This window comes from Tachyglossus aculeatus, unplaced genomic scaffold (assembly GCF_015852505.1).
Source record: "Tachyglossus aculeatus isolate mTacAcu1 unplaced genomic scaffold, mTacAcu1.pri scaffold_87_arrow_ctg1, whole genome shotgun sequence".
Taxonomy (NCBI): Eukaryota; Metazoa; Chordata; class Mammalia; order Monotremata; family Tachyglossidae; genus Tachyglossus; species Tachyglossus aculeatus.
This window is the reverse complement of record NW_024045095.1, coordinates 2,876,486-2,903,117: the sequence shown is the minus strand read 5'-3', so window position 1 is coordinate 2,903,117 and position 26,632 is coordinate 2,876,486. Positions and strand designations below refer to the sequence as shown.

The 26,632-nt window shown below is 41.8% G+C and overlaps 1 protein-coding gene across 1 annotated transcript; it reads left to right on the top strand.

Annotated features, from left to right (window-relative positions):
• Window positions 1–2,940: 2,940 nt before the first annotated feature.
• LOC119924201 (olfactory receptor 10A2-like) lies at window positions 2,941–25,022 on the top strand. Its single transcript, XM_038743179.1, has 6 exons — window positions 2,941–3,837; window positions 19,252–19,283; window positions 19,581–19,660; window positions 19,845–19,999; window positions 24,293–24,374; window positions 24,679–25,022. Exons 1-6 carry the CDS (start codon window positions 2,941–2,943, stop codon window positions 25,020–25,022), a joined length of 1,590 nt encoding a protein of 529 aa, XP_038599107.1.
• The last annotated feature ends 1,610 nt before the right edge of the window (window positions 25,023–26,632 follow it).

Here is a 26,632-nt window from a genome sequence, read left to right as displayed (position 1 = left end):
ACTAAGATCCACCCGTTCCTCTCCATCCAAACCGCTACCCTGCTGGTTCAGTCTCTTATCCTATCCCGACTAGATTACTGTATCAGCCTTCTCTATGATCTCCCATCCTCTTGTCTCTCCCCAATTCAGTCTATACTTCATGCTGCTGCCCGGATCATCTTTGTGCAGAAACGCTACGGGTATGTTACTCCCCTCCTCAAAAATCTCCAGTGCCTACCAATCAACCTACACAGTGGGCAAAAATTCCACATTCTTGGCTTTAAGGCTCTCCATCACCTTGCCCCCTCCTACCTCACCTCCCTTCTCTCCTTCTCCAGCCCACCCTGCATCCTCCACTCCACTGCTGCTAACCTCCTCACTGTGCCTCATTCTTGCCAGACCCACCATAGACCCCTGGCCCACGTCCTCCCCCTGGCCTGGAATGCCCTCCCTCTGCACATCCGCCAAACTAGCTCTCTTCCTCCCTTCAAAGTCCTACTGAGAGCTTACCTTCTCCAGGAGGCCTTCCCAGACTGAGCCCCCTCTTTCCTCTCCCCTTCCCCGTCCCCTCCACCCTACCTCCTTCCCCTCCCCACAGCACCTGTATATATGTTTGTACAGATTTATTACTATATTTTCCTTGTACATATTTACTATTCTATTTATTTTGTTAATGATGTGCATCTAGCTTTACTTCTATTTATTCTGATGACTTGACACCCGTCCACTTGTTTTGATTTGTTGTCTGTCTCCCCCTCCTAGACTGTGAGCCCGTTGTTGGGTAGGGACTGTCTCTATATGTTGCCAACTTGTACTTTCCAAGCGCTTAGCACAGTGCTCTGCACACAGTAAGCACTCAATAAACACTATTAAATGAGTGAATGAATGAATGAAATTTTCCTTTTAGATAAGCACACTTTAGAGGCAAGGCTTTTGAAAATCAAAATCCCTAAAAGTGCAGGCAAACACAGTTTACACTTTATCCCCAGTGTGCATCATTAAAAATTCAATGATTTCACAATACTTTTTAAGTGTCAAACAAAGAAGCACCTCATGGGCATGACTTATCCTGAAGGAGCTTTCCATATTATCCCACTGCTTCCTTTGTTGTAAGCAATGGCTTGGGGACTATCTCTCAGGGGTAGCCACAATACTTCATAGAGGCCATATAATCTAGAACATGAGCCTATCTGATCAACCAGGAAAGAACAATTCTCCTTCAAGAAGCAGGTAAATTTCTCAATAAAGTGTTCACCACGTGTTAGTACATAGTGCAGAAGGGACAACCATCTAGGAAATGGCAGATTTGGCTTATAATCCTAGATCTATCATTTTCCCTTTTTCCCCTCTCCCATTTAAAAGAGGAACATACTTCTACTTAAGCTCTTTTGAATCTCACAGTGATGTTGGGAGGATGGATGGGACAATACTAATAAGCGCCTCTAGACTGTAAGCACCTTGTGTGCAGGTGACATCCTACCAAATATGTTATATTGTACTCCCCCAAGTGCTTTGTGCAATATGATTGATTGATTAGCAGCAGTGCTTGGTGAATACCATCTTTGTTCAATGCACTGTTGTAGGCACCGTATGTGGAATAATGAGAGGAGGATAAAATGTGGCTCTTGCCTTCCAGGAGCTTTCAAACTAGTGAGGAAGATAGGTACAGAACAAAAGCATGAACATCTTATAATGCTAGATAAGGTGAGCCAGGTGTTCAAAATAACACTTTAAACTAATACAGCCAAATAAGTAGGTAGTCGAGTGAACAGTGTGGGAAGGGGTAATGTGGGAAGAGCTCATGCAGGAATTGGAATCTGTAGAGCTTGAAGAAGTGGCAGAAATCTGGTCTGGGGGAAAAATGTTGCTCATGGGCAAATGAAGTGGAAAGCCTTGGGACAGTGAACTGGTTTTCTTGAGTTGAGTGGAGAGAATGACTTGGAAGGAAGGCAGTTGGCAGAGAGCTGTGAAGTCCACACTCAAAAGATTTCATCTGATATTAATGGTAATAAGTTTTCCTGCAGACTTCCAAGAAATGGAGTGCCATCTTCCAATGTGTTGAAGATAAATGTCTTGCTGCTCTTAAAATGTATCATTGGATTGGGGAGAGAGAGACATAGGGAACCAGGAGTAAAGTTATTAAAAAGATATAGTCACCGGGTGATAAGGGCTCTTTCTGGGGCAAAGGAATTATGAGAAATGATGAGAGACTTCTGTGTAAGTATGTCTTCCAAATCGATTTTATGGTCTGTAAATCTACTTTATGGTCTACTGTATGGTCACAGGAAGGCTGGAGGAAGATCAGGGGCCAGGGAACAGGGAACCAATTTGGGAATCTTCTATGTTACTAAGAAGCCCATTGTTTTATTTTGTTTGATTTTCTTCTGAAATGTTCACCTTGTCATTATTAGGTACATGAGTACCCAGCCGGTGTGCCTGTGTATAAGTGTGTTTGTATATAAGTGGGTTTATGTGTGCTGTTGTGTGATGGGGATTTGAAGATATTATTATGTATGAATCATGTACTGAGGTGCTTTGTTCCCTGCAGGCACGCTGTGATTATTTAATCCCCTAGTGGGCTTTGCCCTGTCGTATGAAGTTGATAGGACAAAGTGTGGTGGGGAAAATGAGAGTTAAATAATGATAAAAATTATTAGCAAGTGATGATAAAAATGAAACACTTTCTCATCATTCCTTTGCCGAACTTACATTATTGGCTAACTTCAGCACTTTCCCACTCTCCTGAACTTGCTTCTGTCCAAGGAGAACTTAGGCACCATACATTCCACAGTCACCTCTTTGATCCAGGACTAAACAAGTTACCAAATATCGTGCTGACAAATGCTTGTAGGCAAGACCTGGACACTGAAAACATTGCTACTGATTTATTTCCTGAAAGAGAAGACGAATTTTGGCCCCAGATATTTCTGTACTTGTACTGTTAAAAGAAAACCCACACTAATGAAGGAAGGCAATCAGTCACACGTGACTGAATTCATTCTTTTGAGTTTCTCCAATCTTCATGAATTTCAGGTCTACCTGTTTATGATTTCACTTGTGATATACCTAATAGCCTTGATGGGAAACTCCCTCTTAGTGCTGGTCTCCTCGGTTGATCCTGCCCTTCAAACTCCCATGTACTATTTCCTCAGGAGTCTGTCCCTAATGGATATAGGCCGCACTACTGCCATCATCCCCAAAATGCTCACCAATTTCCTGTCCAAGAATCAAAATATTTCCTTTGGTGGCTGTGCAGCCCAGATGTATTTCTCCTGCTTTTTCGGAGCCTCGGAATGTTGGATCCTGACAACGATGGCTTATGATAGACATGCAGCCATCTGTGACCCATTCCGTTATTATCTCATTATTAACCGGGAGCTCTGTCTACAGCTGGCCCTGGCTTCCTGGCTATCAGGGATTCCCGTGGCAACAGTACAGACTACAATGATGTTTACATTGCCCTTCTGTGGGCCTAATGCAATTAACCACTTCTTCTGTGATAGCCCTCCTCTCTTAGAGCTGGTGTGCATAGACACCTTCGCGTTTGAGGTGTATGATGCAATTGAAACTGTTATCATTCTGATGCTCCCCTTTGGATTGATCACTGTAACTTGCATTCTCATCCTCGTCACCATCCTGAAGATGTACTCTGCCAAGTGCCGTTGCAAAGCCTTCTCCACCTGCTTAGCCCACCTCACTGTGGTCTCACTGTTCTTTGAGGCTGCAAGTTTGACCTATTTCCGTGTCAAATCCTCCTGCACTCCTGAGAGCAAGAAGCAGCTTTCTCTCTCCTATACACTCTTCACTCCCATGCTAAATCCCCTGATCAACAGTCTGAAAAATCAAGAGGTGAAAGGTGCCCTGAAGAGAATTCTGTTAAAAAAAGATATTTTCCCAGGATCTGGGAAGCTCTGATTTTGGAAGATGACTTTTTTGCTAATATATCAAAAAGTCAGTGGCTTTGCTTATTCACCGTGCTCTAGTGTATTACCATCTTTATTATTTTCCAAGTGCTTGAAAGACCATGGACGAGTAAATCAGTTCTCAGAGTTAAGATGGCCAACACCTGTACAAGCTCAGAAGGTTAGCAAGAGATGAAATGCTGAGACCAGGACACCTGTAAAATTGGGCATTTTCTAGATCAATTAATGGCATTTATTGAGGGCTTAAGATACAGAACATGTGGCCAAAATTTTGTAGCATTTAAAAAGTAATGAAATATCTCAATACTCTATTGATTCATTTAAAAAAGTATGGAGAAAGGATCAGAAAAGTATGCTTTAGGAGTTCCTGGGATCTGAAGATTGGGTTGACTATTCATCCATCAGACAAGTTCCTCTGCTCTTGATCCACTGCTGCTACTAGCACCCCTAACCTCATTTACATTTAAACAGATGATAGTATGTCTTAAAATCCAATTACCAGGCCTGAGCTTTGAAGCAAAGCCACAAGTGAAGTGACATCTAATAATTTTCAGCACTCAACAAAGCTCACAGCAGGTACTTGTCTCGTTCCAAAAGGGAAAAAAGAACTCAATCCCTTTGAATAGAACCTACTAGACAGCAACTGTTTATTCAGTTCCTTCTATCAGTCATTTTTTCAATGACATTTGTTAGAGTTTATTATGAGCTTGGCACTGTACTAAGCACTGAGGCACATACAAGCTATTCAAATTGGCCACATTCCATGCTCCACGTGAGGATAAAAGTCTTCAAATTCATTTCACAGATGTGGTAACTGAAGCACAGAGAAGTGAAAGTGACTTGCCCAAGGTCACACTGCAAACAATTGGCAGAGCTGGGATTAGAACCCAGATCCTTCTGACTTCCAGGCCTGTTGGCTATCAACTAGGTCACACAGCTTTTCAAATCACTTTATTAGACCAGATTGTGTCTATCATCTTTTGGTTTAGGTTATCAAATTGTATATTGAAATGTGGCTGCTTGGCAGACAGATCTCAGCTTCCTCAGGCAGGTCTCTGTCCTGGGCAATGGTTGATGGCCCGTACCCATTTGTAGCCTCTCAGTGGAGAGAAATCGGTAGCACTGGGCTGTTCTCTGTCCTGAAAGATATCAGGTGATCTGTGCCAGTTAGAGGCTTCTCAGAAGAGCATTACTAAGGATTAACTAAAAATAATCCATGAGTTACAAAGTAGCTCTGAAGCCTGGTGTTCCAGGCTGACTGGATTTTAATTGATATTACTATCCACTATAATCAAAACTAATTACTAAAAAAGTAAAGCAAGGAAAAGCCACTTATGTATAAAGGAACCTAATCCTGACATATGGTCAATTAATAAAATATTAAAAAGTAGGCCTATAAAGGGAAAGCACCAAAGAGACCCTAGAGAAAGCATGAATGTAGGAAAGAAGCCACAAGTTAGTTGTTCAGACTTCGCTGGGGACCAGGTACAAAATTATTTGGAAAATGAATGACATTGCCTGGAAATCAAGCTTAGACTTTGTCCAACCTGATTGTTTTGAATCTTCCCCAGCACTTAGTACAGTACTTGGCAAACAGAAAGTGCTTAACAAATATTTTTTTTAAAATAAAAAAAGAACCCTTTTAACCAAATAATCTTAATAGGGGACAAAATATCTCGTGAATGACCAATTATTCAAGGTGGATCATCAACTGACACCTATACATTCCTGTCAACTTTAGCCCCTTGTTGCAACCTGAGAAATCTGAAGCAATAACTCCCCATACTCCATTGCTGGGCTGCCTAACCTCAGTTTGGTATTGTCAATTATTTTGAACTACCTGTTCCACTGCTCAATCTAGAGTAGACTAATTTTCACTTCTTTGATTAAACCTGAAAGTATTTTAGGAAAAGCACTATCCACATTTGAATCTGTTCCATTTTGGTTGCCATTATTGAATGATGATGACATTAAGGATTATGACTAGTCAATGTAATCATTCATTCGTTCATATTAATTGAGCACTTACTGTGTGCAGAGCACTGTACAAAGCGCTTGGAAAGTACAATTCAGCAATAGAGACAATCCCTGCCCACAGTGGGTTTACAGTCGAGAAGAGGGGAGACAGACATCAAAACAAGTAAACAGGCATCAATGTAATTTAATAGAATTATAGATCTATACACATCAAAACAAGTCCTGATTGCAGTATTCCATGGTTATATATACAAGCATCGTCATTTCTAAGAATTCAATCTGATGGGTGGGATTCATAAGACCCTAAAAGAGAATAAAGAAGGAATTACCTTCACTGGCTTAGAGGGGAGAATTTTCTTTGATTCAGGTGAACAGAAAACACCGATTTCAGGGTTGGGTGTGGGACATTGTTTAACTTTTATCCCTTCATAGATAAAATTTATTATTATTAACAATAGTAATAGTACTTGTTAAGCTTTTACTATGTGCCAAGCACTGTTCTAAGGGCTTGGGTAGATACAAGGTGGGACACAGTTCCTGTCCCATATTGTACTCACACTCTTAATCCCAACTTTTTACAGATGAAGTAACAGAGGCCAAAAGAAGTTAAGTAACTTGGCCATAAGTGACTTGCCCAAGGTCACACAACAGACACGTGGTGAGGTCAGATTAGAACTCATGACATTCTGACTTCCAGGCCCATGCTCTATCCACTACACCATGCTGCTTCTCATGCTTGGTTACTGTTTTGACGTGAGAACCAAACCTGTTCATTAGAAGGGCACAATGAAACCTTTGTGATTATAAATATTTAGCTACAGAGCTCACATTGTAATTTGAGTACTACTGTTGATTTCTATATTTTTTTCCTGTAAAAATTTGAATACCAAAATCAATCAGTGGGTTTTTTTTTTAGCAAGTCCTGTGTGCAGAGCAGTGTTTTAAACATTTTGGGAAAGTACAATTAAATAGAATTGGTAGATAATCTCTGCCCACAAGTATGTTACAATGTACATAAAGTTCAGTACTTAATGAACAGCTAATATTAAATATAATAATCAGAAATAAATCTTCCACTATCTCAATAAAATTTTCAGCAGTTTGTTTCACCCAGTCACCAAATATTTGAAGAGAAGGATGAAAATAAGAACCCCCACCAAGGATTCTATTTTGTAATCTATATGTTGTATCTAATGTGAATACAATGAAGAATTCCAACACTTATCAACCTAGCTTAAATTCAGGCAAAATTTAGATGACATTTTCCTTTTAAATAAGCAGAGTTTGGAGGCAAGGCTTTTGAAAAATCAAAATCCCTACAAGCTCAGGCAAACACATTTTACACCTTATCCCCAGTGTGCACAATTAAAAAATCAATTATTTCACAATATCTTTAAAGTGTAAAATATAGAAGCATCGCATGGGCATGAGTTTTCCTACTGAAGCTTTCCATATTTCTATAAAGAAAGATAAAATAATGATGAGCTATCCCATTGCTTCCTTTGTTGCAAGCAATGGCCTGGGGACCACCTCTCAGATAGAGGTCACCCCAGAACGTCAAAGAGACATTATCATCCAGACCCTGAGCCTTTCAAATCACCCAGGAAAGTGACTGAGCTTCCTTCTAGAGGCCGGTAAATATCTCAATAAAGCATTCACCATTTATTATTAAATAATGTAGAAAGGACAACCAGCTAGGTAATGGCAGATTTGGCTTCTAATCCTGGATCTCTCACTTCCTATTTTTCCCCTTTGCCATCTGTAAAAGGAGCATAACTGCTTCTTTTGCTCTTTTGAATCTCACAGGGATGTTGGGAGGATGGATGAGACAATATTAGTACACTCTTCTAGATTTTAAGCACTTTGTGGGCAGGGGAAAAGACTGCCAAATCTATTCTACCGTGCCATTCCAAGTGCATAGTATAGTTCTCTGCACACAGTAAGCACTCAATAAATACGATTGATTGAGTAGCAGCAGTGTTTGTTGAACACCATCTTTGCCCAATGCACTGCTTTATTCATTCATTCATTCAATTCATTCAATCGTATTTATTGAGTGCTTACTGTGTGCAGAACTCTGTACTAAGCTCTAGGAAAGTACAGTTCATAAATACAAGAAAATACAATTGTTGTATGCACTGTATGTGGAATTATCTAGAAAGGATAAAATGTGGTTCTTGCTTTCCAGGAGCTTTCAAATTGAGGGAGATAGGTCCAATAGAAAAGCACGAACCTCTTGTAAACACTAGATAAGAGGAGACGGGTATTTTAAATAACCAAATACAACCTACAGAAATACACGAGAGTATAACCAAATCTAAAGGTAGTTGAGTGGACAGTGTAGGAAGGTGTATTGTCACCCGCCTTCTATCTCTCCTTGATGCTGCCAACCTGCTGCTCCACCCCACCTCTTCCACTCACCAACTTGGTCACACCCTTGACCTCATCATCTCCTAACACTGCACCATCTCCAGCCTCACTAACTCTGAAATCCCGCTCTCTGATCATAACCTTCTGACCTGCCACCTCACTTGCACTCCTGCCCCCTGTAAATCTATATTACTACCCCACAGAGAACCCCTCGACCACATCCATCTTTCTCAGCGCATCATGCCCCACCTCGCCTCCCTATCCTCTCTACCCAATCTTGATGACCAGATTACTGCTCTCAACTCCACCCTCTCTACTCAACTCAACTGGCTTGCTCCCCTTTCTCTTTGCCTCTCTCGTACCACTAACCCACAGCCTTAGATCACTGCCACTGTCTGCTTCCTTCGCTCTTATGCTCGAGTTGCTGAAGGCTGCTGGCTAAAGTCTAAACGCCAAGCTAACCTTGTTCACTTCAAGTTTATCCTTTCCTGCCTTAACTCTGCCATCTCCTCTGCCAGGCAAAACTATTTTACCTCCCATATTGACACCCATGCCCGTCATCCCCGTCAGCTGTTCCGTACATTTAACTCCCTTCTCAGGCCCCCTGTTCCTCCCCCTCCTCCATCCCTAACCACCAGCGATCTGGCCTCCTAGCTCATTAGTAAAATTAACTCCATCAAGTCTGAGCTTCCCAATGTCACCCCTCCCCTTTCTTCATCCCTCTGCTCTCAACCCTCTCTACTACTCTCCCATCCTTCCCAGCAGTATCTTCAGATGAGATCTCCTCCCTTTTCTCAAGTGCTACTCCATCCACCTGTGCTTCAGACCCCATTCCCTCTCATCTTATGAAAACTCTCGCCCCTTCCGTCCTTCCCTCCTTAACTTCCAACTTCAACCGCTCACTCTCCACTGGTTCCTTCCTCTCTGCCTTCAAACATGCCCATGTTTCCCCATCCTAAAAAAACCCTCTCTTCACCCCACCTCCCCTTCTAGTTATCACCCTATCTCCTGCCTACCGTTCCTTTCCAAACTCCTAGAACGAGTCATGTACACTTGCTGCCTCGAATTCCTCAATTCCAACTCTCTTCTTGACCCCCTCCAATCTGGCTTCCGTCCCCTACACGCCACCAAAACTGCCCTCTCAAAGGTCACCAATGACCTCCTTCTTCACATATCCAATGGCTCCTAATCTATCCTAACCCTCCTCGACCTCTCAGCTGCCTTCGACACTGTGGATCACCCCCTTCATCTCAACACACTATCCAACCTTGGCTTCACAGACTCTGTCCTCTCCTGGTTCTCCTCTTATCTTTCTGGCCATTCATTCTCAGTCTCCATTGCGGCTCCTTCTCTCCCTCCCATCCTCTTACTGTCGGGGTTCCTCCAGGGTAAGTTCTTGGTCCCTTTCTATTTTCTAGCTACATTCACTCCCTTGGTGAACTCATTCGCTTCCACGGCTTCTACTATCATCTCTATGCTGATGATACCCAAATCTACATCTCCACCCCTGCTCTCTCTCCCTCCCTTCAGGCTCGTGTCTCCTCCTACCTTCAGGACATCTCCATCTGGATGTCTTCCCACCAACTAAAATTCAATATATCCAAGACTGATCTCCTTATCTTCCCTCCTAAACCCTGTCCTCTCCCTGACTTTCCTGTCACTGTAGATGGCACTACCATCCTTCCCATCTCACAAGCCCACAACCTGGGTGTCATCCTCAACTCTGCTCTCTCCTTCACCCCACATATCCAATCTGACACCAAAACCTGCTTGTCTCACCTCCACAGCATCGCCAAGATCCACCCGTTCCTCTCCATCAAAACCACTACCTTGTTGGTTCAATCTCTTATCCTATCCCGACTGGCTTACTACATCAGCCACCTCTCTGATCTCCCATCCTCCTGTCTCTCCCCAGTTCAGTCTATACTTCATTCTGCTGCCTGGATTATCTTTGTACAGAAACGCTGGGGGCATGTCACTCCCCTCCTCAAAAATTCCCAGTGTTTTGCAAGTCAACCTGCAAATCACGCAAAAATTCCTCACCCTTGGCTTCAAGGCTCTCCATCACCTCACCCCCTCCTAACTGACCTCCCTTTTCTCCTTCTACAACCTCGCCCGCACCCTTTCCTCCTCTTCCCCTAAAATCTTCACTGTGCCTCGTTCTCGCCTGTCCCTCTGTCGACCCCTGGCCCACGACCTTCCCCTGGCCTAAAATGTCCTCCCTCCACATATCCACTAAGTTAGCTCTCTTCCTCCCTTCAAAAGACTCCTCAGAGCTCACCTCCTCCAGGACGCCTTCCCAGACTGAGTCCCCTTTTTCCTCTCCTCCTTCCCAATCCCCCACCCTAGGTCCTTCCCCTCCCCACAGCACTTGCATGTATTTGTACAGATTTATTACTCTATTCATTTTACTTGTACATATTTGCTACTCTATTTATTTTGTTAATGATGTGCATATCGCTATAATCTATTTGTCCTGACGATTTTGACGTCTGTCTACATGTTTTGTTTTGTTGTCTGTCTCCACCTTCTAGACTGTGAGCCCGTTGTTGGGTAGAGATGGTGTCTATATGTTGCCAACTTGTACTTCCCAAGTGGTTAGTTCAGTGTTCTGCATACAGTAAGCACTCAATAAATACGATCGAATGAATGAATATTTTGGGAAGAGCACAAGCAGTGGTTGGATTTGGAGAGCTGGAAGAAGTGGAAGAAGTCTGAGTAGAGAGGGTGGAGTTGAGAGCAGAAATCTAGTCATCAAGAGTGGGTAGGGAGGATAGGGAGGTGACGTGGGGTGTGATGTGCTGAGAGAGATGGGGTCGAGAGAGCTGAGGTCTCTGTGGGGTAACAATATAGACTTATAGGGGTAGGAGTGTGAGTGAAGAGGCAGGTGAGAAGGCTATGATCAGAAAGAGGGATTTCAGGGTTGGGGAGGGTGCAGATAGTGCAGCGGTAGGAGATGATGAGGTAGAGGGTTTGATCAAGTTGGTCAGTAGGTGAGGTGGGGTGGGGCAGGAATTTGGCATCAAGAAGAGATAGAAGGTGGGTGGCAGAGGAGTCAGCAGGGACAGCCATGTGGATATTCAAGTCTCCGAGGATCAGAGTGGGCATGGAAAAGGAGAAAAGAAGGTGAGAAAGTGGTCTAAATCGTTAAAAAAATTGGAGGTAGTGCCAGGGGGGCGGTGGATGATGTCTACAAGAATCTGGAGGGGATGGTAGAGGCGAATAATATGGGCTTCAAAGAAGGGGAAGGAAAGGGAAAGGGGAGGGGGATAGTGCAAAAGTGACATTGTGGTCTGCGAAGAAAGCCGACACCTCCTCCTTTTCTGGTGAGTCTGTGGGAGTGGGAGAAGAAGAGGCCTCCTCTAGAGAGAGCAGTAGAAGAGACCGTGTCATCCTGGTTGAGCCAAGTTTCGGTAAGGGCGAGGAGGAGGAGATAGCTGGAAAGGAACTGTATAAGGATGAAAGAGAGCTTACCTATAATGGAGAGGGTGTTCCAAAGGCCACACCTGGCAGCAGCTGTGGAGGGAGGGGAGGGGGGGGAAGGGTGCGTGGGGGGGAGGGTTTGGATGGGAGTGAATTGACGGGGGCCTGGGCTTGGAGAGGGGGAAGAGGGGTGGTGATGAGAAAGGATAACTGGGATGGGGCGGGGGCGAGGAGGCGGGGAGGGAGGGTGTTGGAATGGAGGGGTTGAGGGTTGGCACTGGTACAGAGGGATACTGTGGATAGAGTGGGGTGAAGGGGTGGGGGTGGGGGAAAGGGAGGGAAAGAGCTGGGTGGGAGAGGGGAAGGGAAAGGCAAGGACTGGGAAGGGCAGATGGGAGTAGGGGAGTTTATAGTTCGTGGTGAGGTCAGCCAGGTAAATGACAGCACAGCAAGCAGTTAACAATTAATATGCAATAGCAATAATAAAATAAGCAGATGATAACATCATAGAGAGCAATTGACAGTTAACATGCAGAAGCAACAATAAAATAGGTAGATGATGCCCTAAGTAGAAGGATGAATTGTCCATGGGTCAGTCAAATCAAAAGGTCTAATGGCAAGGAGAGTTCAGGGGCTCTCTGTTCCTCTACTCTTGATCTGCTCCTCTTACCAGGGCCACTCCACTGTTCTTTCAGGGGATACTCCCTCATTTGCATTTAAACAGGTACTCACATGTCTTAAAATCCAATTACTGGGTCTGAGTTTTGAAGCAAAATCATAACTGAAGGGACACCTTATAATTATTGGCATTCAACAAATCCCAAAGTAAATACCTTGTTCCAAAAGGAAAAAAAGTCCATCCCTTTGAATAATAACACCTAGAAATCAACTGTTTATTCAGTTCCTTTTCTGATCATTTTTAATTGTATTTGTTAAGTGTTTACTATGAGTGAGGCACCTTACTAAGCAATGGATTACATACAAGCTAATCAAGTTGGACACAGTCCATATTCCACAAGGGGCTAACAGTCTTAAACCCCATTTCACAGACGAGGTAACTGAGGCACAGAGAACTGAAATGCCTTGCCCAACGTCATACTGCAGACTGTTGGCAGACGTGGGATTAGAACCCAGATACTTCTGACTCCCAGACTTCTGGCTATCCAATAGGTCACACTGCTTCTCAATTCAGTTTATTAGACCAGATTTTTCTTATCATGTTTTGAGTTGGATTATCAAATGATAGAGTGAAATGGTAGAGTGATTTCTCAGTGAAGAGATCTCAACATCCTCAGCCAGGTCTCTTTCCTGGGCGATGGATGATGGTCTTCACAGGTTTGTGGCCACTGGACAGAGTGATCTTAGAATTCTTGGGCCAGATCTCTGTCCCAGGCGATGGTTGATGGTCCACACTGGTTTGTAGTCTCCTAGCAGAGAAATTTCAGTATCTTCAGGCAGGTCTCAGTCCCAGGGAATGTTCAGTGGTCCACACTGGTTTGTGGCTTCTCGTCATCATTGGGTTGGTCTTTGTCCTGGGAGAAGTTAGGTGATCCATGATGTTTTGAGGTTTCTTGGAGGAGGAGTTACTAAGGATTTACTAAGAAAATCCATGAGTTCCAAGGTTGCCCTGAAGCCTGGTATTACAGGCTGAAAACATTTTAATTGATCTTTAAAATCCACTCAAATTAAAACTAATTACTAAAGAAATAGTGGAACCTAACATTGACAATTGGTCAGTTAGCAAAATATTAAAAAGTAGGCCTAAAGGGAATGGCACCAAAGTGAGACTAGAGACCAAAGATTCAGAGAGAATATGAATTTAAGAAAGAAGCCACCAGGAGACCGAAAACCAACTGATGGAGACCGTGTAACAGGTTGACTGGAAAATGAGTGACATTAATAGGCAATTAAGTTTAGACTTTTTCCTTCATGAATATTTTGTATCTTCCCCAGAACTTAGTGCAATGCCTGGCACATAGGTAGTGCTTAGTGTGCTTAGTATATATCACAAACATAATTTCAGATAGTATATTTATAACCAAATAATTTCAATAGAGGACAGAATATTTAGTGGCTGCTTAAGTATTCAAGGTGGATTGTAGCAAGGTTTCAAATTATCATCAACTGCAGCATGTACATTCCCTTCATCTTTAACCCCATGTCGCAATCTCACAAATCTGAAACAGTAAATCCCTATTCACCATTGCTGGGTTGCCTCCCCTCATTTTTGCATTGTCAGCTATGTTGAACTACCTGTGTGATACTGCTCAATCTAAAGTAGACTAATCTTTACTTCTTTAATGAAACCTGAAAGTATTATGGACAAAGCAACATCCTTGTTTGAGTCTGTTCAATTTTAGTTTACATCACTGATTGACATTGGCATTAAGGATTATGACTAGTTAATGTAATAGTGATTGCAGTATTCCGTATTTAGATATACTAACATCTTCATCTGTAAGAACTCAATCTGATGAGAGGGATTTGTGAGACTCTAAAACAAAATAAGTTAGGAATTACTTGCTTGGCCTAGTGAGGAAAGCTTCATTTGTTTCGGGTGAACAAAAGGCATCGATTTCAGGGTTGGGTGTCTGGCACTGTTAAACTTTTGTCCCTTGATAGGTATAATGTTTCATTCCTGGAGAACCAACACCATTCATTAGGGGAGCACACTGAAACTTTTATCATGATAAATGTTTAGCAACAGAGTTCACTCCTGCAGCCATTGTAATCTGAGTATTACTGTTGATTTCTATATCTGTTTTTCTGTGAAAATTTGACTACCAAAATCAATCAGTGGTTTCTTTGAGCAGGTACTGAACATTTGGAAAAGTACAATTCAATAGAATTGGGAGACACAATCCCTTCCCACATGGATCTTACAATCTACAGGAAAGTCAGTCTGTCCTTAATCAACTAAAGAAAAATTCAGTACTGAATAAGCAGCTAATATTAAATATAATAATCAGAAATAATTCTTCCACCATCACAAGCAAATTCTCAGCACTTTTTTTTACCCAGTCACCAAATATTTGAAGATAGAGATGAATATAGTTTTAAAAAATCCCACCAAGGATTCAGATTTATAGTCTATATGGCATTTATAATGTGAATGCAATGAAGAATTCCAACAGTTATATACCTGGCTTAAATTCAGGCAAAAATTTAGATAAAGTTTTCCTTTTAGATAAGCACACTTTGGAGGCAAGGCTTTTGAAAATCAAAATCCCTAAAAGTTCAAGCAAACACAGTTTACACTTTATCCCCAATGTGCACAGTTAAAAATTTAATGATCTCAAAATACCTTTTAAGTGTAAAAAATACAAGTATCTCATGGGCATGACATCTTAATGGAGCTTCCCATATTACCCCATTGCTTCCTTTGTTGTAAGCAATGGCCTGGGGGCCATCCATCAGGGGTCACCACAATACTTCATAGAGGCCTTATCATCCAGAACATGAGCTTATCTTATCAACCAGGGAATAACAATCTTTCTTCAAGAGACAGGTAAATTTCTCAATAAACGTGTTAGTACATAGTGCAGAAGGGACAACCATCAAGGAAATGGCAGATTTGGCTTCTAATCCTAGATCTCTCATTTCCCCTTTTTCCTCTCTCCCATTTAAAAGAGGAACATACTTCTACTTAAGCTCTTTTAGATCTCACAGTGATGTTGGGAGGATGGATGGGACAATACTAGTGAGCTCCTCTAGACCATAAGCACCTTGTGTGCAAGTGACACACCTACCAAATCTGTTGTACTGTACTCCCCCAAACGCTTAGTACAGTGCTCTGCAAACAGTAAGCATTCAATAAATGATTGATTGATTGAATGAATGAAGTTCTTAGTGCAATACGATTGATTGATTATGAAAAGTGTTTGGTGAATGCCATTCTTGTGCAATGCACTGTTCTAGGCACTGTTGAAATTTAGACTTTCAAACTGTTGGGGAGGATAGGTCCAGTATAAAAGCATGACCATCTTATAATGCTAGATAAATGAGCCAGGTGTTTAAAATAACATACACAACTAACAATTGCACAAGAGGACTACAACCAAGTTCGAATGTCCCAAGTAAACAGCTTGGGAAGGGATATTGTGGGAAGAGATCATGAAGGAGTTGGAATTTGTAGGGCTAAAAGAAGTGGCAGAAGTCTGGTTTGGTGAAAAAAAATTGGCTCGGGCAAATAAAGTGGAAAGTGTTGCGTTGGTGAACAGGTTTCCTTGAGTTGAGTAGAGAGAATGACTTAGAAGGAAGGCAGTTGTCAGAGAGCTGTGAAGTTCACACACAAAAGACTTCATTTGGTATTAATGGTAATAAGTGTCCTTAAAGACTTCCAGGAAATGGAGTGCTACCATCTGATGTGTTGAAGAAAAGTGTCATTCATTCATTCAATCGAATTTATTGAGTGCTTACTGTATGCAGAGCACTGTGCTAAGCACTTGGGAAGTACAAGTTGGCAACGTATAGAGACGGCCCCTACCCAACAATGGGCTCGCAGTCTAGAAGGGGGAGACAGACAACAAAACAAAGCGTTTTAACAAAATAAAATAAATAGAATAGTAAATATGTACAAGTAAAATAAATAGAGTAATAAATACGTACAAACATATATACAGGTGCTGTGGGGAGGGGAAAGATGAAAGGCGGGGGGATGGGGAAGAGGGGAAGAGGAAGGAGGTGGCTCAGAGTGGGAAGGCCTCCTGGAGGAGGTGAACTCTCAGTAGGGCTTTGAAGGGAGGAAGAGAGCTAGCTTGGCCGATGTGCAGAGTGAGGGCATTCCAAGCCAGGGGGAGGACGTGGGCTGGGGGTCGACGGCGGGACAGGCGAGAACGAGGCACAGTGAGGAGGTTAGCAACAGAGGAGCAGAGGGTGCGGGCTGGGCTGTAGAAGGAAAGAAGGGAGGTGAGGTAGGAGGGAGCGAGGTGATGGAGAGCCTTGAAGCCGAGAGTGAGGAGTTTTTGCCTGATGCGTAGGATGATTGATAGCCACTAGAGATTTTTCAAGAGGGGAGTTACATGCCCAGAGCATTTCTGCACAAAGATGATCCGGGCAGCAGCGTAAAGTATAGATTGAAGTGGGGAGAGGCAGGAGGATGGGAGATTAGAGATGAGGCTGATGCAGTAATCCAGTCGGGATAGGATGAGAGATTGAACCAGCAGGGTAGCAGTTTGGATGGAGAGGAAAGGGCAGATCTTGGCGATGTTGTGGAGGTGAGACCGGCAGGTTTTGGTGACGGATTGGATGTGAGGGGTGAATGAGAGAGCAGAGTCGAGGATGGCTCCAAGTTTGCGGGCCTGTGAGACGGGAAGGACGGGTAGTGCCGTCAACAGTGATGGAAAAGTCAGGGAGAGGGCATGGTTTGGGAGGGAAGATAAGGAGTTTAGTCTTGGACATATTGAGTTTTAGATGGCGGGCAGACATCCAGATGGAGATGTCTTGAAGGCAGGAGGGGACACGAGCCTGAAGGGAGGGAGAGAAAGCAGGGGCAGAGATGTAGATTTTGGTGTCATCAGCGTAGAGATGATACTTGAAGCCGTGGGAGCGAATGAGTTCACCAAGGGAGTGAGTGTAGATGGAGAACAGAAGAGGACAAAGAACTGACCCTTGAGGAACCCCTACAACAAGGGTATGGGAGGGGGAGGAGGAGCCCACAAAAGAGATTGAGAATGAACGGCTGGAGAGATAAGAGGAGAACCAGGAGAGGACAGAGTCTGTGAAGCCAAGGTTGGATAGCGTGTTGAGGAGAAGGAGGTGGTCCACAGTGTCGAAGGCAGCTGAGCGGTCGAGGAGGATTAGGATAGAGTAGGATAGAGCAAGAGCAGTGCCTTGTTGTTATGTGTAATGTATCACTGGACTAGGTACTGAGAGACAATAGGGAATGAAGAATAAAGTTGTTAAAATGATCCAGTTTCTGAGTGATAAAGGGTTCTTTCTGGGGCAAAGGAATGATGCAAAAGGGGTAAATATGTGGAAATGTTATTCCCAAATCTATTTTATGGACAGTAAAAGAAATCACTCCTCGTGCTCAGTGAACAGAAAGCATTATAATACTTTTGGAATCCTTCCATTATAGGAGGGGTCAGATAAAACTTCGCAGGTTTTTTAGTTACCCAGACTACCATCCAATTGGCCATTTGACTAGCTCAAATTGTTGTAGTATTTCAAAAATATAAAATCAGGTCAACTGTTCCTAGTAAACAGAACTGGTCCTCAAACGCTATATAGTTATCATGGTGTAGAATCTCGAGATAGATTTGGGGTTTTGTTTTCGTCTTCCCTTTCCTTTCACTTAAGCTATTCAAAAATGAAATCCTCCATTAAGAATAAAAACAAAACATCAGAGACAATAAAACTTTGTCAGGAAAAGAAAAGAAAAACACTCTAGGGAATTTAGAAGGTTTTCCTGGTTCTCTGGTTCTCAAACTATCCCTCTTCTCCCACCCTTGTGATCCTCTTTCATTCATTTATTCATTCATTCATTCAATCGTATTTATTGAGCACTTACTGTTTGCAGAGCACTGTACTAAGCGCTTTGGAAGTACAAGTTGGCAACCTATAGAGAGACGGTCCCTACCCAACAGCTGGCTCACAGCCTAGAAGGGGGGGGACAGATAACAAAACATATTAACAAAATAAAATAAATAGAATAAATATGTACAAGTAAAATAAATAGAGTAATAAATATGTACAAACATATATACATATAAACAGATGCTGTGGGGAGGGGAAGGAGGTAAGGCGGAGGGGGATGGGAGGGATAGGAGGGGGAGACGAAGGAGGGGGCTCAGTCTGGGCTCAGTTTCAATCTGTTATCCTCTTGATAACATCTGTGCTTCTTGTCACTTCCAAATGAAGAAAGGAAGAGTAGCGAAGGATTTCCAGGTTTCTGAGTAAGGGAAGACCAATATTTATTTCTTTTTGGAACCCATTTCCCAAAGTTAAAATCATAGCTCTTCTTCCCTAAGGATGGGACTTGAAATAAAACAGGTGATAAGGAAGAGGGGCTGGATTTGTAACAAATGGTCACAGGAAGGCTGGGGGAAGAGGATGAGCAGGGAAACAGGGGACCAATTTGTGGATCTTCCATGTTTCTAAGAAGCACATGTTTTGTTTAGGTTGTTTTTTTTTTTCTGAAAAACCTTCACCCTTTCATTGTTAGATGCATGAGCACCCTTGCTGTGTGCATGTGTGTAAGTATGTTTGTGTATAGGTGGGTTTATATGTGTGCTGTTTTGTGATGGGGAGTTGAAGAGATTTCTATGCATGACTCGTATATTGTGGTGCTTTGTTTCCTGCAGACAAGCTGTGATTATTTAATCCCCCTTGCAGACTTTGTCCAGTCCTATGAAGGTGACAGGATGTAGTGTGGTGGGAAAAATGAGCACTTAATAATGATAACCACTAGAAGCAAGTGAGGATAAAATGAAACACTTTCTTATCATTCCTTTGCAGAATTTGTATTATTGGCTAACTTCACCACTTTTCTATTTTCCTGAACTTTCTTCTGCCATAGAAAACCTAGATACCATATATTTCACATTGTGATCACCTCCTTCATCCTTGACCAAACAAGCTAGCCAAGTTCATGCTGACGAATGTTAGGAGGTAAGACCTGGACCCTGAAAGCATCGTGATTTTTTTCCTGAACAGAGAAGACACATTTTAAGCCCAGATATTTCTGTAATTACATTACTAAAATAAAGCAATACCAATGAAGGAAAGCATACAGTCACATGTGACTGAATTCATTCTTTTGGGTTTCTCAAATATCCAAGAATTTCAGATCATCCTGTTTATGATTTTCCTTGTGATATACCTAATAGCCTTGATAGGAAACAGTCTCTTAGTGTTGGTCTCTATTGTGGACCCCATCCTTCAAACCCCCATGTACATTTTCCTCAGAAACCTCTCCCTTATGAATATCGGCTGCGCCACTGTCGTCATCTACAAAATGCTCACTAATTTTCTATCCGAGAATCAAAGTATTTCCTTCGGTGTCTGTGCAGCCTAGATGCTTTTCTTACTTCTTTTTCGGACCCTCAGAATACTGGATCCTGACATCGATGGCTTATGACACACAGGCCACCATGTGTGACCTGCTCTGCCATTTGCTCATTATGAACTAAGGGTGCTGTCTTAAGCTGACCCTGGCTTCCTGGCTGTCAGGAATTCCCATGGTGACAGTACAGACTACAATGATGCTTACACTGTCCTTCTGTGGGCCTAATGCAATTAACCATTTCTTCTGCAATGGCCCTACTCTCTTAGAGCTGGTGTGCAAAGACACCTTCGTGTTTGAGGTGTATGGTGTCATAGGGATTGTGACTTTACTGTGGCTCCCCTTTAGAGTAATCACTGTATCTTATGTCCACATCCTCGTTACCATACTGAAGGTGTCCTCTGCAGAGGGCCGACGCAAAGCCTTCTCCACTTGCTTGTCCCACCTCATTGTGGTCTCACTGTTCTTCAGGGCTGTGAGTTTGACCTATTTCCGAGACAAATCCTCCTACTCTCCTGAGAGCAAGAATCTGCTTTCTCTCTCCTATACCATCTTCACTCCCATGCTAAATCCCCTGATGTACAATCTGAGGAACCAAGAGGTTAAAGGTGCCCCGAAGGGAATTCTGGATAAAAACGATATTTTGTCATGATCTAGGAGTTTCTGATTTATGAAGGTGAGTATTTTTAAGAAAAAGTGAGTGGCTTTGCTTAGTCACCATTACCTAGCATATTCCGATCTTTATAATTTGCTGAGGGCTCACCGTGTGCAGGGAATATTCTAGGCTCTTTGAAAGGACCATAGTAGAATACATCTGTTCTCAAAGTTAAAATGGCCAACACCAGTACAAACTCATAACATAGAAGACTAGCAAGAGATGAGAGGTTGAGAACAGGACACTCAAAAATTGGATATTTTCTCTATCAATTAATGGTATTTATTGGGGCTTAAGTTGTGCCAAAGTTTTATATCATTAAAGAGTTAATGATATGTCTTAATATTATATGGATTTATTTTGAAAGTATGGAGAAAGGATCAGAAAAGTATGCTTTAGGAGTTTCTGGGAGTTGAAGGTTGGGTTGATTATTCATCCATCGGAAAAGTTCCTCTGGTGTTGATCCACTCCTGCTATTAGGATAACTACACCACTCTTTTGGGGAATACTCCCTCGTTTGCATTTAAACACATGCTGGCATGTCTTAAAATCCAATTACTGGGCCTGATTTTTGAAGCTAAACCATAAGTGAAATGACATCTAATCATTTTCAGCACTCAGCAAAGCTCAAAGCAAGTACTTGTTTCATTCCAAAAGAAAAAAAAATCAATCCCTTTGAATAGTAACACCTAGAGATTAACTGATTATTCAGTTCCTTTTATCAGTCCTTTTTTAAGTGGTATTTGGTAAGTATTTATCATATGCTAGGCACCATAATTAGCACTGAGGTACATACAAACTTTTCAAATTGGCCACAGTTCATGTTCCAAATGGGGCTAGCACTCTTAAATGTTATTTTTCAGATGTGGTAGCTGAGGCACAGAGAAGTGAAAGTGACTTGCCTAAGGCCACACTGCAAAAAATTTGAACTGGTTTTAGAACCCAGATCCTTCTGACTTCCAGGCCCATGGGCTATCAACTAGGCCACGTTGCTTTTCAGATCAGTTTATTAGACCCGGTTGTGCCTATCATGCTTTGGGTGAGGTTATGAAATAGTAGATTGAAATGTGGCTGCTCGGTGGAAAGATTTCAGTGTCCTCAAGTTGGTCTCTGTCCTTGATGATGGTTGTTGGACTGCACCAGGTTTTGGCTTCTCATTGGAGAGAACTAATCATCATTGGATGGTCTCTGTCCTGGGAGATATTAGGTGATCATGCCGGTTTGAGGCTTCTCGGAGGTGGAATTACTAAGGATTTACTAAAAAAAATCCATGAGTCACAAGGTAGCCCTTAAACCTGGTATTCCAGGCTGAAAAGATTTTAATTGATATTTAACATCCACTCAAATTAAAACTATTTACTAAAAAAGTGAAATATCCAAAAGCAAGTTATGCATAATGGAACCTAACACTGACAATTGGTCAGTTAGCAAAATATTAAAAAGTAGTCCTAAAGGGAAGGGCACCAAAGTGAGAATAGAGACCAAAGATTCAGAGAGATTATGAATTTAAGAAAGAAGACACAAGCTACTTGTTCTGGAGACTGAAAAGAGATTTTGCTGGTGACCAGGTAAATAACTGTGTGGAAAATGAGTGACATTGCCAGGGCATCAAGCTTAGATTTCGTCCAACCTGACTGTGTTGTTTTTCCCCAGCACTTAGTACAGTACCTGGCAAACAGGAAGTGCTTAATAAATGCCATTTTAAAAATCAGAAAGTAACTCTATAACCAAATAATTTTAATAGAGGGCACAATATCAAGTGAATGCTCAATTATTCCAGATGGATTGGGTGTTGCAGGTTTTTAAATTATCATCAACTGCAACATGTACATTCCCTTCAACTTCAACCCCATGTTGTAACCTCACAAATCTGAAGCAGTAAACTCCCCATTCTCTATTTCTGGGTGGAGTCCCCTCAGTTTTGTATTGTCAATTACTTTGAATTACCTATGCCACTAATCAACTTAGAGTAGAAAATATTTCATTTCTTTGATTAAACCTGAAAATATTATGGGAGAAGCGCCTTCTGTGTTTGAGTTGATTCAATTTTGATTGACGCAACTGATTGATGTTGACATTAAAGATTACAAATAGCATAATTGTGATCACAGCAATCCATTTTTAGATATAAAAACATCTTCATTTCTCAGAATTCAATCTTATGGTTGGGATTTGTGAGACTCTAAAAGAGAATAAAGAAGGAATTATTTTCCCTGGTCTAAGCGGGGTGAATTTTCTTTGGTTCGGGTTGAACAAAAACCACCGATTTCAGGGCTGGTTGTGGGGCATTGTTTAACTTTTTTCCACTGTAGGTATAATACACTAATAATAATAACAATAATCATAATGGTAATGATGATAATGGTACTTGTTAAGCACTTACTACGTGCCAAGCACTGTTCTAAGCATTGGGGTAGATGCAAGTTTGGGCACAGTCCCTGTTCCACATTGGGCTCACACTCTTAATTCCAATTTTTTACAGATGAGGTACCTAAGGCCCAGAGAAGTGAAATGACTTGCCCAAGGTCACTCAGCAGACAAGTGGTGGAGTCAGAATTGGAACCCATGACCTTCTGACTCCCAGGCCGATTCTCTATCCACTACACCATACTGCTTCTCATGCTTGCTTGCTGTTTTGCCTTGAGAACCAACACTGTTTATTAGGAGAGCACACTGAAACCTTTGTGATGATCAATGTTTAGGTACAGAGCTCACTCCTGCAGCCATTGTAATCTGATTTCTGTAGATTTCTGTTACTGTTGATTTCTGTATCTGCTTTTCTTTGAAAGACTGAATATCAAAATCAATCAGTTGTTTTAACTGATCAAGTACTGTGTGCAGAGCACTGTACTAAACACAAAAGTACAACTCAACAAAACTGGAAGACAAAATCCTGCCAACAAGGATTGTACAATCTACAGGAAATTATATGTCCTTAATCAACTGAAAAAACTTTCAGTACTGAATGAATAGCTAATATAATGATCAGAAATCAATCTTCCTTGGTGCATACAAATTCTGAGCAGTTTTTTTTTACCCAGTCTCCAAACCTCTGAAGACAGAGATGAATATAATATATATATATATATATAATATATATAATATAATATGAAAAACCCATCAAGGATTCAGTTTCATAATCTATTGGATATTTCCAATGTGAACACAATGAAGAATTCCAAGAATTCTACCTAGCCTAAATTGAGACAAAATTGAGATGATATTTTCCTTTTACATAAGCAGAATTTGAAGGCAAGGCTTTGGAAATATCAAAATCCCGACAAACTCAGGTAAACACATTTTAAACCTTATCCCCAATGTGCACAGTTTAAAATTAAATGATTTCACAGTATCTTTTAAGTGTAAAAAATACAAGCATCTCATGGACATGACATCCTTCAAAGCTTTCCATATTTCTATAAAGAAAGATTAAGCAAAAGGATAATGAGCTATTCCATGCTTCCTTTGCTCTAAGCAATGACCTAGGGACAACCTCTCAAGGGTCACCCCCAAACTTCAAAGAGGCCCTATCAACCAAAACATCAGCCTTTCAAATCAACCAGAAAAGAACAGTCCTCCTTCAAGAGGCAGGTAAATTTCTCAATAAAGCATTCACCATCTTATCAAATAGTGTAGAAAGGAAACCCGGCTAGCAAATGGCAGATATGGCTTCTACTCCTGGATTTCTCCCTTCCCTTTATATACCTCTCCTTCTCCCTTGTCCTTATAAACCACTTATAAAAGGAGATTACCACTATTTTTTTTTACTTCGATAAAAGAAGGCAATCAGTTACATTCTTAATTCATTCTTTTGGGTTTCTCCAGTCTCCATGAATTTCAGGTCATCCTGTTTATGATTTTCCTTGCGATATACCTGATAGCCGTGACTGGAAACTCCCTCTTAGTGCTGGTCTCCACTGTGGACCCTGCCCTTCAAACCCCCTTGTGCTTTTTCCTTAGGAGTCTGTTCCTGTTAAAGATATTGGCTATACCACTGTTGTCATCCCCAAAATGCTCACCAATTTCCTGTCCAAGTATAACAGTATTTCCTTTGGTGGCTGTGCAGCCCAGATGTATTTCCTTTTCTTTTTCGGGCCTTCGGAGTGTTGGATCCTGACAACAATGGCATATGACAGACAGGTCGCCATCTGTCATCTGCTCCACTATTTACTCACTATGAACCAGAGGTTCTGTCTGCAGCTGGCCCTGGCTTCCTGGCTAACCGGGATTCCTGTGGCAACAGTACAGATTACAATGATGTTTACATTGCACTTCTGTGGGCATAATATAATTAACCATTTCTTCTGTGATGGCCCTCCTCTCTTAGAGCTGGTGTGTACGTACAGACACCTTTGCGTTTGAGTTATATGGTGTAACCGCAACTGTTATCGTCCTGATGCTCCCCTTTGTAGTGATAACTGCATCTTACATCTGCATCCTCATCAACTTCCTGAAGATGTCCTCCACTGAGGGTTTTCACCAAGCCTTCTCCACCTACTCATCCAACCTCATTGTAGTCTCACTGTTCTTCGGGGCTACGAGTTCAACCTATTTCCGAGTCAAATCTTCCTACATTCCCAAGACCAATAAGCTGCTTTCTCTCTCCTATTCAGTCTTCGCTCCCGTGCTAAATCCTCTGACCTATAGTCTGAGGAATCAAGAGGTGAAATGTGCCCTGAAGAGATTCTAGGTAAAACAATAGTTTCCCAGGATCTCAAAGGCTCTGATTTGTGAATGTGACTCTTTTATTGAACTATAAAGTCAAAGCTTAGTCACCTTTACCTGGCACATTCTCATCTTTATTATTTGCTGAGGGCTCACTGTGTGCATAGGATATCCTGGGCTCTTGGAAAGACCATGCTAGAGTGTTACAAGCCCATTGCTCATTTTGAGAATTAAAATGGACAACAGCAGCCCAAACTCAGAAGGTAGAAGGCTAAGATATGAGATGCCAAGGCATCAGTACATAAAATTTGGCATTTTCTCAATCAATTAATGGTATTCATTGAGGGCTTATTGTGTGTATAACTTGAGACCAAAGTTTTGAGGCATCACAGAATCATAGCAGCATGGCTCAGTGGAAAGAGCAGGGGCTTTGGAGTCAGAGGTCATGGGTTCAAATCCCGGTTCTGCCAATTGTCAGCTGTGTGACTTTGGGCAAGTCATTTAATTTCTCTGTGCCTCAGGTACCTCATCTGTAAAATGGGGATTAAGACTGTGAGCCCCCCATGGGACAACCTGAAAACCTTGTAACCTCTCCAGCTCTTAGAATAGTGCTTTGCATGTAGCAAGCACTTAATAAATGCCATTATTATTATTATTGTTATTATTACTGTTCTATTTTTAAAAAAAAATTAGGAAGAGGGGATCATAAGGGAATGCTAGAGGCATTCCTGGGAGTTGAAGGTTGGGTTGCTTTTTCATCCTACAGACAAATTCCTCTGCTCCAAATTGGCTTCTGCTTCTAGGACCACTACTCTGGTTTTGTGAGGAATACTCCCTCATTTTTATTTAAACAGATGTTGGACATGTCTTAAAATCCAATCAGTCAATCACATTTATTGAGCACTTAACGAGTGCAGACCACTGCAATAAACACTTGGGAGAATACAGTATATCAATAAACAGACATATTTCCTGGCAATAGCAAGCTTACTGTCTAGAGGGGGAGACAGACATTAATATAAATAAATGAATTACAGATATGTACATAAGTTCTGTGGGACTGAATTGATGGGTGAATAAAGGGAGCAAATTAGAGTGATGCAGAAGGGAGTGGGAGAAGGGGAAAGGAGGGCTTAGTCAGGGAAGGCCTCTTGGAGTAGACATGCCTTCAATAAGGCCTTGGAAGTGGGGAGAGAAAGTGTCTGTTGGATATGAGGAGGGAAGGCATTCCAGGCCAAAGACATGGTTGAGTGGTCGAAAGCAAGATAGATGAAATCGAGGAACAGTATGAAGGTTAGCATTAGAGGGATGAGGTTTGAGGGCTGGGTTTTATATATATATATATATATATATATATATATATGTATATATATATGTATATACACACACACGCACACACACATACAAAGGGACTAATTTTCGAAACAGTGCCCTAAATGGTGACATAAAATAATCGTGTGCACCCAACATAGCTCAAATTACTCTCGTTCCAAAAGAAAAAAAATGAAGCTCCTTGAACAGTAACACCAAGAGATCTACTGCTTATTCAATTCCTTTCATCAGACATTTTTCTTTTTCAGTGGTATTTGTCAAGCACTAATTATGAGCTGGACACTGTACTAAGCAGTGGGGAGA

Bases quoted from the DNA above. Each gene is read 5' to 3' on its own strand.
- LOC119924201 (XM_038743179.1), top strand. From the start codon at position 2,941: ATGAAGGAAGGCAATCAGTCACACGTGACTGAATTCATTCTTTTGAGT. The intron at 19,284-19,580 runs GTAAGACCTGGA...CATTTTCCTCAG, and splicing joins ATGCTGACGAATGTTAGGAG to AAACCTCTCCCTTATGAATA. The intron at 20,000-24,292 runs GTGACTTTACTG...CTTTTTCCTTAG, and splicing joins TGTATGGTGTCATAGGGATT to GAGTCTGTTCCTGTTAAAGA.